Source organism: Brachycentrus maculatus, unplaced genomic scaffold (genome assembly GCF_059751285.1).
Source record: "Brachycentrus maculatus isolate JH-2025_06_01 unplaced genomic scaffold, ASM5975128v1 h1tg000162l, whole genome shotgun sequence".
Taxonomy (NCBI): domain Eukaryota; kingdom Metazoa; phylum Arthropoda; class Insecta; order Trichoptera; family Brachycentridae; genus Brachycentrus; species Brachycentrus maculatus.
Window position 1 is genome coordinate 678,055 of NW_028280915.1, and position 17,286 is coordinate 695,340.

A 17,286-nucleotide genomic window follows, 5' to 3' on the forward strand; every position below is an offset into this window, starting at 1 on the left:
GAAATCTTTCCAGGTGATTTTTCACGTTTATCTTTGCATCATTTCTGTATCTGTTTGTCCGCCTCTCATAGCTTGACAAAAAGCTTTAGAGGTATATTTGCTTTGGCATTGTCGAAAACCAACAGTTAAAATGTCAACAATATCTTTGCATATTTCAAAACGAATATTTCATGCTCTTCGACATTTCTCAAGACTGTCATTCCGATATTCCATTTCATCCAGCTGAAGCACTAAGTATGGAAATTTATTTTTCTTGTCGTTAATCGTTTCTTTGTGTTTGCTTTCTTTGCCGCCTTTGAGATGTTAGACTGTTGACATTATATTGTTTTAATGAAAAATAATGTTGGTATTTAAATTATTTTCCTTGTTGTCTTCAAGGGTATATCACAAAACATTAAATATAATATTTTAAACCTCACTTCTTAATCAAACAATGTTAATTTGTAATTTTCTTTAAATTATGAATACTAAGCTTACATTATCATAGTCTAGCACCCTTGAGTATTTTATGAAAATAATCCTGCACAAATCATCGAAAATTGTTATGATTTATCATTATTGTAATTAAGAACAAACATTTTTAGTACAACATTAATCAAAGACGAAATTCGTATTTAACCACTTTTGCTTTTAGTACTATTATTTGAACCGATTTTGGCAAATACTTTATAACTAAAAAGGTATTTGTCGTGTTGAAAGAATAGTACCAATAATAAAAGTGTTCAAAAGCAAATTTTGTATTTTATTAATTCCATATTTCTCTCTGCCATCGTGGTTTAGTGGTTAGTATGTTTGGCTACCGCACTGGAGGTCTGGAATTCGATTCACAGTGGTGTCTAAATAGATATATGCGATTTTTCCCTCGAATATTTATTTAATATTATTTTAGGCTGGCAGGACTCTTAGGGCTGATGACATTTTCTTTATACATTCAATGATGGAGACGTCACTGTTTATATACGGTGCAGTTCCCTATGCACCATTAAATGTTTTTAAGGGTTTAGTAAAATTACAACATGTTGGGTATATCAAAATCCTTGTTCTAAAAATGTTTGTAGTGTTGTCGTTAATCATGGGTAGAATGGTGATTGCTATGTGTGTGTATTGAGATTATTTAAAACACTATATAAACCCAGACATCCATACTCTTCTTCACGTATATTGAGATTTCAAAAATGCCACAAAGTATTTGCTTAAGACATTCCTTTTATTCAAATCCAATACAGAGTTGTCAGACGTTAAATGACCCGTAAATGCACTCAATCGTAGATTTTTCGGAAATCTTTCCCGCAATATTTACTCGATTATCATAAAAATATTTTCCCCCGAATATGTCACTCGATAAAGAATTCAATTTGTTAAGAAGTTCCAGATATTATTCATGTTTATACCCCTAAGTATCGTTTATTCGACATTAAAATATTTCTCAAAGTTCAATATTTCATGTGACTTATCGGCATTGTGGGGCCATAACTTTTTATTGCCATTTTTATTTACTTACTTACCTAACTTCCAATGGGGTTCTTTTAACAAATAAATTATGCATATGATCTCATAAATCGCGCGTGCAACTGAAAACCGCCCCCTCAAACGCTTTATGTAAGACAATATCATTCAATAGCGGGAAAAATGTTTTCTTGAAAACGATGAAATATTTTTGTGGGTGCGATTTCGATATTCGACTTTCGTCTTTCGGAGGTAAAAAATGGCTATCTACGCAAAAAATTTAACACTTAGGTTTTATTTTAAATATTTGAAGTCATTGGAAATTTAACGCAGAATTTTACAGGTAGTTTTGATAAGTTTATTTATGAAAATTAAGTAAAAACAGATCCATGTTTTTTTTTTATATTTTAATTCATCAGTATTTCAACCCAGGCTGTACGGATAATATGACGGTATTTTTAGTTATGAAAATAAATTAACACAAATGTATGTTTTTAATATATTTTAATTCATCGGTTACTCAACCCAGGCTTTAAAGATAAAAGGCTTATTAATTTAATTTTGAAAAATTAGTGAAACAAATTTCTGGTTTTAAAAAAATCTGTATGAATTATTATAAACCGTCGTAAATTCAACCTAGATTTTGAAAATAATATTTCGATAAATTTATTTCTGAAAATAAAGTGAAACAAATTTTTGAGACGAACATAAATGCAGGAGAAAACGGAAAAACTTGGCACGATTAAGTATTTCAAATATTACTTAAACAAAGTAGTTAAGTCCACGGTCGGAATCAGCGAGTAAGCGTGAGGTGTATCAATCACATTATTGCGAAAGAGGCAAAGATTGTTTGGTAATACAAATTGGCGTGGCATGCCATTCTCTTTTCATACCCCTGTGGAGAAGCAACGTGATGATTGGTTAGGTTTATTCATAAACACGAATAAATAGTATGAAGCTTCTATTACAAAAAAATCATAAGTACAAAATAAAACACATTGATTTTCTTCTCAATTTGAATAAAAAACCTGTACCGACAGTTAGATCTGTTTCCCTCTATTTCATCTGAATGCCTTGCTTTATTATTTTTTGTTTGCACTTCGGAATAAAACACCTCGTTCTTGCATCCTCGGCGGGAAATACTTAAGCTTCTTATAGATGCACCGAGAGGATACTTTCTCGCTAAGTTTCTGCGATTCCTTCTCTTTATGCCCAATTATTTTCCCAACATTCAATGGTTTACCGGTTTGCTGGAATAAAAACCGTAGCACAAAGACCTGGAAATGAGGGATGAAGGAAGGATAAATAAGCGAATAAATTATATGTTTGATTATTTAATTCAAAAGTTAAGCTGTAATAATATAAAGTTATATTTATGTACACGACAATTTTTTGTTTTGATTATTTTTTAGTGAAAACCCGTAAAAGGAATATATTTTGTAGAAACCCTGTATTTTGTTGTTGTTAATATATTTTTAGTGTTCCAGTAAATAATTAAATATGAGTTTTTTTTACAATATTTTTAGTTAAAATTAATGAATATTTGCGTTGTTTCATAGATGTTCGAATGGTGATTTAAGGAAAAAATGCGAGAATGAGATAAGAATTATCGAAAAATTAAAAAGGGTGTATTGGGATTGTTTGGGCATATGGAATGAGTGAATGTAGAAAGAACGATTAAACGAATTTATGACGCATTTTTAGTTTCGAATAGGAGGAGAGAAAGACTGAGAAAAACATGGCACGTTAAAGATTTTCAAATATTTTAAAGTGGTCGGGTCAGGAGTCGGTATGGATGAGGGGATGCGAAAAAAGATGTATAATTGTGGAAGATGTGAAGATTGCGTGCAAAGAAAGATTGGTGTGGCGTTCTATTCTTTCTACCTACCCCTGCGAGGAAGCTTCTTCTCACACATGCCCACCGATTATTCTGATTCGATATATTTGACATACCTGGTAGTGATAAGTTTTCCTCTAGATCCAGCATATTTTTTTACCGTTCTTTCCTCTCATTTATTCCCCATGTCCAAACCATTTCAATACACTTTACTGAATTTTGCCTTGCCTGATTTCCTTATTTCATAATTCGATCATCTATCTTATATCGATTTGGCACACGTTCGTCTCAGAGATCAAATTTCAACTTAATTTAGTCGAAATAATAGATAATAATAGATAGTGTTACATTCGTATTATTTTACAGTGAAACATTTAAAAGTGTTAAGATTCACCGAACATAGTAAAACTTTGAATCTCAACCCAATATTGACAGGGGGTAGTTTGTCCTCTTTATTTAGTTCGCATCAAACTTTAGTTCATTAAAATTGAACGTGAGTTATTTACGAGCTTTGGGGTAACTTAGTCCTCCAAACTTGTTAGAAAATCCACAACTTTTTCATACAGTTTGGACCTACAAAGACACCTGGTAAAACTAACGAACTTCGAGTGTTTCGCATAACGAACTTTACTGCAAAAAGTGCCATTGTCTTTGTTTCGCCGTTTTTAAGAGATATTTTTCCCTCAAAAGGGTTGTGTACCTTTCAAATAGTTTTTATTTTTATTTAGTTTGTATCCAAAAGTTTGTGTCTGCGTGTTTGTGTTTGAGTAGATAATTTACAAAAGTGGTCACGTTTGTGTGATTCCATGATATTGAAATTCAAAACGCATATCAGATTAACACTTCACTTGGGGATATATTATTATTTATTTATACACAGTAAAATGTAATTGTATGTTACCTGTGTAAAAACTAGTCACACATAATAAAGAGAATAGTGTTGTGGAAAATTAACTCATCTTAATTTTCCACAACATTATATTGTACTTTTTTCTCGTATTCAAATTAATTTATTTCTCTCATTTGTTTTAGGCTAACCGCTTAAATAAAAAATGAAGCTTATATGATCTCAGTTTTGTAGTAATATTTCTTGGTGGAACTGCATTTTATATAATAAACCAACAACTATAACATATACCATATATTTTAGTTTAAATATGTTTCTTCCACTTTCATTTTATTTAACCTTAAAAAGTCAGAATTTCATCAGAATAGTCAGACATCAGATGACATTATCAGAGCAAGATTAATATTCGAAATTCTTAATTGGACACTAGCCTATGATAGATCATAAGTCCTGTAAATACCCAGACTTCCATATTCTTCTTCGTCGTTGTTGAGATGTCAAAATGGAGAGATAATTTTATACTTGACCATATATTTAAGATTAGCTAAAGAATTTTATTTATTATTTTACTTATTTATTTAAACTTCATGTAAAGAAATAAGTACATTGGCGGGATTATTTCCAAAAAGCAATATCTTCCAACCAACCAAAAACAGACCAGAAATATTGGTCAAAACGTTTGATACCCCATATCACTTGAAATCAAAGGTAAGATAGTACTTGAACATTAAAAAAAAACATAAATTACAAATTTATGACAATAAGAAAGGCAAAGTAATAAATACTGTTTTATAATTTATTATTATCTGTAAGTATTTGTTAAAATAAATTTTTATCGTAAGCATAACCATGACTTTAAATTTGAGTATAAATATCATATTTTTGTGACAATTTCGTCCACTGACAATGAGGGTTACATTATTTGCCGTATCCCATGAAAAAGCCTGAAGTTTCATTAACGGGTTCCAGTGGCGTCTGAGAAGCTTCGGCGTCGCGACGGCATTCTACTCAGAGTAGTCTCGAAACTCACAAGGCTTTTGTTCTGGCGGCCGGTCGTGACTTGGCTTTTATTTCACTCACGCTTTCACGTCGAGGTATAAAACATTAAACTTTACAATCATTATACCATTTTGTTTATGTTTAGTACTTACTTGATTGTGCCCTCGGAGTCTGAGAACACTTTGAAAGCTTTTACAACAGATGGACTTTTTATTTCAAAAGTTTTTTTAAATTTTATAAAACATAAAAGGTTTAATAATTTTTTTATTGAATACAAAACAAAAATTTTGAATAAAACTTGATCATTTATTAAACTTAAATAAATTTATTCAGTGATATTTCAATTGCTCAGTAGGTATAATGAATTCAACATTTTCACATAAAATACGATATTGAAAATAAAAGAAAAACAAAATAAAAACTAAAAATCTCTCGAATTATCAAAGGAGATTATCTATTTACCCTTTTAAAGCTGTTACTTAAAAAAAAAGCAACTGTTAAATTAGTTTTGTGTAAAATATCATATTCTTTTCAATTTCTCATTCCATCAAAAAAAATCCTTAAAAAAATCAGAAAAATTTCATAATCCTTTCAATTTTATTTCCCTCTCGGAAAAATCTGACAATGGTATTCGACCATTTTATACCATATTGGTAAAAAGTTTATTACGTTTTTCTCACAGTGAATAGTTCAATAAATATACAATTTTAATTTAATATAATATACTAGCGTGATTTAAAAAAGGGTCTTCTCGTGTTCCGTTTTACCAAAAGATTATATGTATTCATAATTATTATTTAAAAAACGGAAGAAAAACACAAACAGTTTGGTATTTATTTGTCATCCAGCGCAAATTCACATTTACCTTTAAATAAAAAAATTATTATACCGGTCCTCACCCCTTGTACCCTACCCAGATCTACAATATGGTAGTTACATCACGATTTTTCTATAGTATATTATTGTCACTCTAGTCCCATGTATAAAAAACAATAGCGAAAACAGATTTAAATTGGATGAGGGTAGAATACAAAGGGCGGATATCCGCCTAATTTTTTTAAGAATGGAGTTTTCATAGTGTGGTTAAATTTCAACAGGATTTGTGAATACGGATAATATTAACTAAAAAAACTTTTCATTTGATTGTTCAGTTTTAAAATTGATCGAATGAAAATTTAGAAAAATAATGATTTTTTCCAATTTTGGTATGTTTATGAATCGTTACAAGTTTCCATTTTTTAGTGTATAGTATTTTCAAATGCTTTTCAAATAATGAGATCATAAATAAAATATTTTGAGAACAGCAAATATGTACACGATATAATGGATATTTAACGAGTTATTTTATAGTTATCTAAGGTCTTCAATGAATTTGGAGTCCGTTATGATCCAAGAACTTCGCATCGTAATACAAGTTTTGCATGTCGTAACTAACAAAGATTCAAATGACATGCTATGGTCTATACTTAATGTATTTGTTCAAAATTACGTTATTTCTAGACACGTTACTTCTACGTTCTGCTATAAATTGGGCACTTATAAATTAGTTCGGTAAATCGTATTTGAATTGCATCATTTAATATGAATATTAATGTTTATGTATTTATATTTTTTTAAATACATATTTATTTTCATCTCGTGGGCTCTCACCGAGGGTGGTACTGTCCCTCAATAGGCTCTGGATGTGTCTCTAGGAAATAAAAAGAAGGACTGAAAACTTTCTAACATATTTCTATTTCTCCACCAGAAGGTAAATAATCATTTTTGACTTAGTGCCCTTTCTCCAAAAAGTCATCGATGTAGGGAAGGTCATTGCAACAATGTCCCTTGATAGAGAACTATAAAGGGACATTGTTGTAACTTTTTTTCTTATTTCTTTTTATTCTTTTGCATTATACAAACATGACATAAATTCAAATACAGAAAAATATGAATAGAATATAAATACAATAAAAGATCCCACAAAGGCATGCCCTGTGTGTTGGTATACAATATAATTTTGTTCATAGTAAAGTTAGCAAGCATGTACTACATCATGTTCTTCCTTCCCCATATTGATGAAAAATTTTGGCAAGGGGGCGCAGAACCAAAAATAGTTGGGAATATGTGGTCTTAGTAAATGCCGTTCTCTCTGCTTCTATAACTAATTATAAGGAGACATTGTTGCAACTTTCTTCCCCACATCGTTCAATTTTTTTACCGAGGAGGTATAGGTCAAAAATGGTTGGAATTATTCAATTCAATTCAATTCAATTTTTTTTATATAATTAATACATACATTACAAACTAACATTTAAGGCGTAAACATTAAAAAAAAACAAACTAAAAAGTTCGCAAGAAGACTCTTGTTAAATGTGTAGAAGAATCCCGCTTCGGAAAACTCCTTCGGACACATGGAACAGATCAATATCCAATGTGATATTGTTCAACATAGCGGTAGCTCTTCCTACAGGCATAACCATCGGCAGGTTGGTCCTGTGTATAGGAACGTGAAACAATCTATGCCGACGCTGTCTTAGGTAACTATCGGGAACATACAGACCAATTCTCTGGATAATTTCAGGATTATCGACCATACCGCGCAACAATCGAAAAAAATGCGTAATCAAATACACATTTCTTCTAGTCTCTAAACTATTTTAGCCATGCATACCCTGGGAAAACTAGGTCGGGTAGAGCCAAGGATAATAGCCGTACTCTCTCATGTAGAGATACCTCAAAAACTTCTTTTGGACTTAATTATGTGGTCTAACTAACGCACCTTTCCGCTTCTACCCTTCTTTTGCCAATCCTTATGCCAATTTTGCTTCTTTTTCAACTTTTTTTCTATTCCAGGATGGTGATCGAGGTTTCCTGGAAGGCCTAGCGTCCCGGTATGCGGACCTGTTCTCCACCCACTACGGAGACGTGCTGGACCACATGGAGGATCTGCGCCGGCGCGAGTGGGACGAGATGTCCCCGCGCATCCGCGTGCTGGGCGCGGGCACGCCAAGCACGCCGGGCACGCCGGGCACGCCGCCGGGCAGCAAGGCCTCGTGCAGCGGGGGCGAGAGGGGCCCCGCTTCGGGACACTGCGGCCAGCTGGGCACGCTCACCACGTCCCTGTCACAACCCATATATGTGCCGGGCAAATATTCTGTGAGTACTAAATATATTTTATATTTATTTAAATATAATTTTAAAAAATTTATCCTTTTATTCTATACTATTATTTTATATATTGTAGTCGTACAGGACAAAATGACCAACTAACAATACATAAAATGTTCAGAAGGGCCATTTAAGTCACTTTTGCTCGGCAAGAAAATAAAAATCAATGCAGTTCGTCATTTTTTATAAGATGTATATAATACTTCCGACGTTAAAATCCATTGGGATTTTTTTAGGGCAATATTAAGCTAGTAAGATATCAAATAGTCAATGATCACGTTTTTGTAAAAAATGCACTTGGTCACTTTTTCCTGTATGACTACGATAAATTCATTTTCTTTACCTCTTTTTTAAGCACATTTATTTTATTTTTATACTTAGCACTAATCTTTGAAATTTTACTTAAGTATATCGAAAATTGCGTATGTACCCATTTTTGTCCATGAAAAATTTCATAAGAAAGCATCTGTTGCACCAAATATTGCACTTACATAAACATGTGTATATCATTTAATTATACACACAAAATTCCGTTTCTAAAATAAAATTTTATGACATCGTACTTTTTAATATCATATATCAAAAATAGCAAATGGACCCATTTTCGGTCAATGAAAAAATTCATTTGAAAAAATACGTTCCACCGAACAATTTCACACAAAAATATGTTAATATTTTATTTCATACATACAAATATCCATTTCCAAAATAAAATACTTAAAAACCTTACCATAACTTAGATGTTAACATTATTACAATTAACTACATAAATTATTTTATATATAAGTATTTATTAAAATTAAATACTTCTTCTTACGTAATACAGGTAAAAACTATGATGAAGAATAAGTATCTAAAAATAAAAGGGAATAATAATCTCATGTAACATATTTTCACATAAATTACGTATCTAGATGAAAATGCGTACTGTAGGTATACATTTCTTGAAGGTAAATGTAAATCTTTTTCATACTTTAATAGCCTAACAAAACAGCAATACAATAAATTCCCTAGTTTTAAAACATCTAGAAAGTTTACACCGGTAACAGCCTACCCTAAATATTTACGCGGATCATAACAAACCAAGTTATGGCATACTGTTCGTACGAAAACATATTTTCACTTACGTACATGCAATTTAATTTCACTGGCAGGGGATGCCGCTCGTGTTTTTAATCTCCCCTTAAGTTCGTATGATGCTCTTAATGAAAACACTTTCGAGTTTAGAGACTTGGAGCGTCTTAACGTCGCTGGCATATTCAAAGAGCAAACTCAGCCTCTCCTCGCGGGGAAATGAGCGAGAAAGAAATCTTCGCCGCTCCTAAGGTATTAAAACCCCATTTAAATAAACGAACCCTGTGTGTCCTTGTATCAGGGGTGTCCAATTATTTACTTTTATTCATAATTTTATTAAATTGAAAAACAAAATATGAAATATAAACGAACTTTTACTAACAAATATAAAGAGTTTCTGCTTAGTAAAAAAGCTTCTTCATCTCACCAATAGATGTTACTGGTGAAAATTCTAGTGATTCTTGTACAATGTTTCGAAATTGGAAAATAAATATTGAACTTCCAAAAATTTGAGAAGTGTGGTCGTCAATCATGGGTAGAATTGGTGAATATTACACGTGTGTAAAGTGATCATTTAAACCAGCCTATGACTGTATAAATCATAATATACCAATGAAAAAAACTTTCATAGGTATATTATAATTTGAATCAATATATCACTATTTTTTATTTCATAATTTATTCATTTAATCTAAATATTTTTTTTATTGTCATTATACATATTTAAAAAAAGACTTAACAAAATTTAACAAAACTTTTATCAAATATGTTCAATAGACTGTTTTTCGTTTTCAATTTCAAATTCGTTTAGTTTTATAAAACAAATCATAGTATTTTATCTGGAAACTTTCTTAGATTTTCCAACCCTTCTCCAACCGCGTCTTGTGAACAAAATGAGCAGTTTACCTGCAGTAACAGAACACTGATAAAATCCGCGTGTTTAACGGCAATTACGATACCAATTTGCATGCTTGTACAGTTTCTAGTAAAATGTTTGTTTATTTATGTTTGTTTCTTAACATCTACCATATTGAAGCACCGCTCAGTTAGTCTTTTACATTTAACACCTATTTAATTGTTAGGTAATATATCTAAAATTAAACATGGTTAATGGATTGAACTCTACTTATTTATATGATTTAAATTGTTGTGTACATACAAGAAAAATAAATGAGTAAATAAGGAAACACATGACAAAAATTGGACTACATGAATCCCCAGTATCCAGATTTTGTATGGAGGATAACGAAACACCGATCCACATTCTCTATAATTGTGACGCACTCGCTAGCAAACGAAGTCACGTCCTTGGAGGACCACTACTGGACTCCGAGAAGGTGAAGCTCCTACCACCAAGACAGGTGAGAGCTACATGACTCATGTAGGTCTTGAGGGTGAGCTGTGATACAGAGGGAGATCACATTATACCTAATTTGGTCGCAGTGACATAAGGGATGCAAGATCCCTTTACCTCACAAAAAAGTAAATACTGGATACAGGAAGAAGGCTGTAAAATATTTGAATTTTTATTTTTAATTTCTTCATATTTTAATTTATAATTAATATATGAAGTAAGTATGTAAAATATTTTCAACCCTTTCCACTCTGACCATTTTTTCTCATAACTGATCAGCTACCCTAATCGAAAAAATGCGACGTTTTTCTACCATCAAAATAAATATTTTGGTTCCCTTTTTTTGGGACACTCTGTCTGGCAATTCGTATGACCATGTTAATTAAGATTAACTGTATTTATCTGAAATATTTTTTGGTAGACTATACTTGGGTGATAGAGAAATCAGTGATTACCCTGTTAACCGGGCGTTAAATACGTCAAACGTAAAGAATATTGGCAACGGGTAGGACATATGAATACGTCCTGTAAATATATGTTGCGCCTTGGAGAGGACAGGACCTATATTTTCGAACAACCAACGTAAAAAGTCATCAATACATGTTTCGACATTAATTATTTTCTATTTGATTGTAATTTTGTATGTTCCTTTGTGATTTATATATAAATAAGCAAAAAATATACATTTCACAGTATTTTCATGTATTTTATGTAAGTATAAATAATATGAACTTACGTCCACCGGGCGTGACGTACTGACACGTCCTAATGAAAGAGTTCGCGCCCGTTGTATGTTGCGTAATTAAAAAGTGAATTCCCCGGTTAACAGGTTAAAGTTATACCAGACATTGTGGCCCACGGAGCTGCCTACTAGAATCATACGGGCCAGAATGTCTGGCCTACAGAGTGGTAAGAGTTAAACTAGATTAAGTTAGGATAAGTTAGGTTAGTGGGACCAGTTTAGCACGACACTTGTATAAAAATAAAATTAAGAGCGGCCGTTCTCCCTCACAGCCCTCCAGCTGTCTGACCGACAAGGAGGAGGACGAGATCTACGGGTTCGGGTACGGCGTGTTCGGCAGGCACATGGCCGCGCGCCAGCAGCAGCAGAGGGCGCTCGTCGGCGCCGCCGCGGCGCATCCGCACCCGCCCCAGCCGGGCCACACGCAGCCGCTGGTGCATCATCATCATCACAACTACCAAACGTAAGGAAATTTAAACATTATATTACATATATCTTGCATTAAAACCTAAGTACTAACTTTTCTTGAATGTTTTCCGCAGATACTTTGTGGCACATTTTATAAACCTTATAAAATTAAATAACTTTGTCATAAACACTTTTTTAATAATTAAATTCAACCTACCGGTTTCGACAATAACATCCTTGTCATCATCAGGGTTTATTTTAATTTAAAAACAATAAAATACTCTCACCAAATATTCCACCCACTCCATAAAAATCCTAAATATTATTTTTTTAATACATATATTGTGATTTTCTACTACATTTTTCGGAATAACAGCTAGATCTCTGAAGAAAATTATTATTTGTCGAAATCGGTTAGAAAATTGGAACGAAGTGGTAAAAAACAAAGTGCTCTTTTTAAAAAAGTTTTAAAAAAATCAATTTAATTTATATCACTTGATTTATATTTTGTAATTAAATAAAAATACAGCGTATGAAATTGATTATTTTGACTACTCATCAGCAAGTTCTATTGCGACATATGGGTAAAACATATATGTACATCTGAATCTACAAGTCAAACCCGAGCCAAGTTAATTATTTGTAAATTAAACGCCTTTCATATAATATGCAAATCAGTTATTTGCGTTTCGCTTCTTCGAACCGAACGAAATTCCATCCGATTGTTTTTCCTTACAAAATCACTATAAATTGTCGTGTTTATGCAAAATAAATGCAAATTCCTTACTCAAATAACTAAAATCAACTAGGAGGTCGTAAATTCTAACCCCACTGTCAGCATAGGGTAAATTGTTATTTAACAATGTCTTTGATTAACAATTCCTTGAACATACTAGCGCTTAGTATAGAATCGCTTCTGATTACCCAATTCATCTTTCATAATAATAACAATACCCTCACGAACTCGGCTTACGCAATTCGCTTTTAAAACGGAGAGACAACACTGTCAACGTAGTTATTTACTGAATGGCTTCAATTATTAATGGCTCAAATTAATGAGTCGTGTGATGATGGTTGGTGGTGGAACAATGGAGATTACGCTTTCATTTTGGAATTGGGGCAAAACCAATCGATAAACGGATTATCTACGTAATCCCATGGACGCCCTTTTGACTTATAACCTCATTAGTTCCGTACCGTACTAAAATTTGAACTCGCTCCATCGTACTTTGTCGCTTCCTGTGGTATTACTCAGACAACCCTCAATGTGTCGATTTTCGTGACTTCGTTGTTTTCTAATATTTATACTAGTTCTTCTAAAACTATTTTTTTTAATATTAGTACTTATTCTTCTTCCTGGCTCCATCCCAACTTACCGTCTTTATACACTGCTGCGGTCGCCATACTTTCTGTCCTGACAAACACTTCTAGCATCCTCCACATCCAGTCATACATGCCCTCCGATTACGTAGACTTTCGACGCCACCAGATTTAAGGTAAAGATTGATCTGGTCGTGCCAAATCATTTTTGGCCGCCTTCCTTCTATTCCCCCGTTCACATTTGCAAATATACTCAGTCATTCTTTAGTTATCTATTCCCTCCACATATCCATACTACCGAAAGGAACTTTTTTATCTAAGTCAGTTAATTTTTCTAGTAAAATTTGGTTTAAATGTTCCTGCTTTAGGTTATTTAAACAGACAATGGTACAAATTATATGGAGACTAGATAATCACTCACTCCCTTATATGGCTACAATACTTCAACGAGAAGAAAAAAAAATATCCCTACCTCTAATCCGTTACTAGTTCCGTTTCTCTGTTACTACGAAATTGATGAAAATACCCATTTCCTTAAACGAATCTATATTCCGAACACAGAAATGAGGTTCTCAAGATCCGATTACTTTTATCGCGTGCTAGTAACGTGATTACAGACTAACGGAACCGTCAATTAAATTGCCAGGATCTATAATTTCATTGTAGATGGTATGCTCTATGCACGTTGTGCATTTGAATCATTTCAATAAATACAGGGTAACCGATAAATCATGCATTCATCATACTAAGTATCACAAAATGATTGTATTTATTCACTTAAATATAAAGAGAATTTATAGTTAAATTAAATGCTGAATGAACACGGTAGTAAGTATTTTTTTTACAAAGAGAAAGAGATATTACATTCAGGTACTATAATATGTGTGTATTCAAATATACACCATGTATTGTAACAAACGTCAATAGTAAAGTTGAGGAAAGGTAATTGAAATGGTATGGTACTTAAGACGTAGAGAACCTCATCATATTGTGAGACAGACAATCGCCGTGGGTCTTCCTCGAAAACTATCTACAGGAAGACCAAAGAACTCTTGGATGCTTCAGAAAGAAAACTTGATTTGAAGGTGCGGCCTAGGTTCAAAAATATACGAGTATATTAATGAAACTTAAAATTATCAGGTAATAATTCAGGAGGTAGAAGAAAATATAAACAAAAATATCATATTTTTCAAAGGACTAGTAGAAAATAGTGAAAAAAATATGAGGCGAATGTAGTTGAAAATATAAGCACTAAAAGACCAATGAAAATGGCATGAACAATTATTTTAAAAACTTGAAATTGGTCAAATTAGAAGTAGAAAAAATCGACGTTATGTATGAGGGATGTTTATTTCATCTTTATCATAATATCCTGACGAAATGCACTGGAAACATTAAGAGCTATGAAAATTATTTTTTTACTATTTATTTTTTATTTATCTAAACTGCAAGACTCTAAGGTTCATATGGCAATTACAAAAAGCAGAAAAAATCTTTCATATACACACATTAACTGCGCTTAACTTAAGAGATGTTACAAAATAAATTGTCCTGTGCAATAAAACGTGTAGATATAATATCAAAGATTTACGACAGTGGCAGCCCTTATATCAAAATATAAATAGCCATGTTATATGAAGTTGTAGGTATTTATGTGCACTGCCATTCCGTTAGTGTCCGATAAAGTTCACGCCGCAATAAATTACACGGTACCTACTGGGAAATACAGAGCAAGGCAATAATTGTTATAGAGTAGCTATTATAGGTGAACAGAGGACAGGGAGCATTATTATGTTTTCCTGTCTATGAATATCAGCTCTGAATAGCAAACTACTACTCGCTTTATTGGTAAAGTAGATTATTTCGTTAAATACTACAATATTACTTTAGGAGTACAAATTATAACTTTGTCGAAAAAATATTGAAAAAATGTATTGATTAAATGATTCATAATGCATTTTTATTTTTATATGAAAAATATTTCTCAAAATATAACATCATTTTTACAAAATATAATCTTAAGAGCTATTTTTACTACTCTTATTTGCTATACCTAAAGTTTATACTGTACATGAACATAACTTTTATCTTAATGCGAAATATCTTAATGTTATATATGATAATCCATCTTATAAAATATGATTATCAATTATACTCCAAAGAAAAAAATTAAGGTAAAAGATTTTTAATTTATAATGCATTTATATTCTTACTTAACATAATGTCGTTGTATTTAAGACGTCGTTGTTAATACTTGTAAGGAAGAGTACCTTGATTTATTATTGGATTATACGTAGGATCTAAAACCCGAAAAATACACTGCAAAATAAGTCTAGATTTAATTTAAGATTAAACCATGAGTTAAGAATTTCACCTCTTTTAAAATGTTAGAAATAATTTTTTTTTCGTTAATGTGGAATTAAGGGAAAAAATAAGTATGCATGGTAACCCCTAAATTAAGAAAAATTCATTATCCGTTAATGGACTATGGTATGTAAAAAGAATTAAATAAATTCACGTGGCAGTAGTAAATAAATAAATATATCTATACTTTGTGTGTTGTGAGGGAACGTAAATTGAAAAGGAATCTTCAGGGTGCCATATAGCAAAGGAATATCCCGTTAAATAGAGCCTGCTGACATTAATTATTGCGTTAATGAAGTGTTTGCACGCACCTTCATTTGCATTGAATATAACGCGAATGGAATGTGCGGAAACATTCTCATTAATTATTCTAGGTTCTGAAACTCACTTTCAAAACTCTAAACATACTCAGGGTAATGGGGTTGTATAGCTAGTATAGTAAAATACAAAGAGAAAAATAAATACACAGATTTGTATATTTATATATATATATATATATATATATATATATATATATATATATATATATATATATATATATATATATATATATATATATATATATATATATATATATATATATATATATATATATATATATATATATATATATATATATATATATATATATATATATATATATATATATATATATATATATATATATATATATATATATATATATATATATATATATATATATACATATATATATATATATATTTATATATTTATATATATACATAAATATATAATATGTTTTGTCGGTAGAGTAGTTTTTATTTTTGTAACATCTAATACTTACAAATAAGAATTAAAAATAATATAATTTATATTTGAAGCACTAGCTGTGTGATTTTCCATTTTATAATAAAAATACAACTTTGTTTTAAAATCCCTATAAAAGATTTTGAGTGGTTTTAAAACAACGTGACATTTTAATTGTAATAAAAATACTCTACTTTTACATTTTATTTAGTCTTTGCTCCATCATTTTTTTTGCCCTCTTACATCCCCTAGCAACAATTAAAAAATGGAAGGAACTATGTATTCATATGTTCGACTTCTATATTTATTGTTCACCCTTCGTTGTGGGTAAAGCGGGTATCATAGTCGTGCAATAGACGGTTTTTATACTTTTTACTTGTTTGTTGCTTAACTATAATTTTCATCCACAATATTTCACATACTGGAAGTAACTTGGCATAGTTACATACCAATTTATATAAACATATTACCGGGTACAATTTTTTTATGTCTACAATATTTATATTATATTCATGTTTGTTTTCATAGAATGGCCCCATACATATCTTAAAATGGATTCTTTTAACGAAAAGTAGATCATCTCAGTTTAGGCAGGATAAAGGACGACTTACAAAAAGTACTCACAAAAGCCCGCAGACAATCACAATATTAACATATAATGACAATTTTTTTTTCAGGTGTTTGAGTCCAAGATCAGCATACTTCTATGAATTTCCACCAAGCGGTAAGAAAAAACAATTTTTATTTAAGTATTTTTTTAACTTTCCATCTCATTTTTGATTAAAATCAATGATCCAAAAAAAGTTCGAAAAACACAGTAGCGTGATTGTTGGTCAATCTTGGGTAGAATTTGTGACTATTACAAGGGTAAAAAGTTATCACTTAAACCAACCTTTGACAGGTTGTAAGCCTTGCACATACCCTGACTTCCATATTCATCATCATCTATGTTGAGATGTATGAAACATAAAATGGTA

At 31.4% G+C, this 17,286-nt stretch overlaps 1 protein-coding gene across 6 annotated transcripts in view; it reads left to right on the forward strand.

Annotated features, from left to right (window-relative positions):
* The window catches only part of LOC148308485 (uncharacterized), a 408,384-nt gene that overhangs the window by 325,710 nt on the left and 65,388 nt on the right, over positions 1-17,286 (forward strand). For 5 of the 6 annotated variants that reach the window (XM_088261632.1, XM_088261637.1, XM_088261635.1 and 2 more), the window contains exons 2-4: positions 7,965-8,267; positions 11,701-11,912; positions 16,987-17,033. In XM_088261632.1, coding sequence (XP_088117758.1) covers positions 7,965-8,267; positions 11,701-11,912; positions 16,987-17,033 — 562 coding nt within the window. The remainder of the gene's footprint in view (positions 1-7,964; positions 8,268-11,700; positions 11,913-16,986; positions 17,034-17,286) is intronic. The other variant, XM_088261633.1, reaches the window with a different exon arrangement.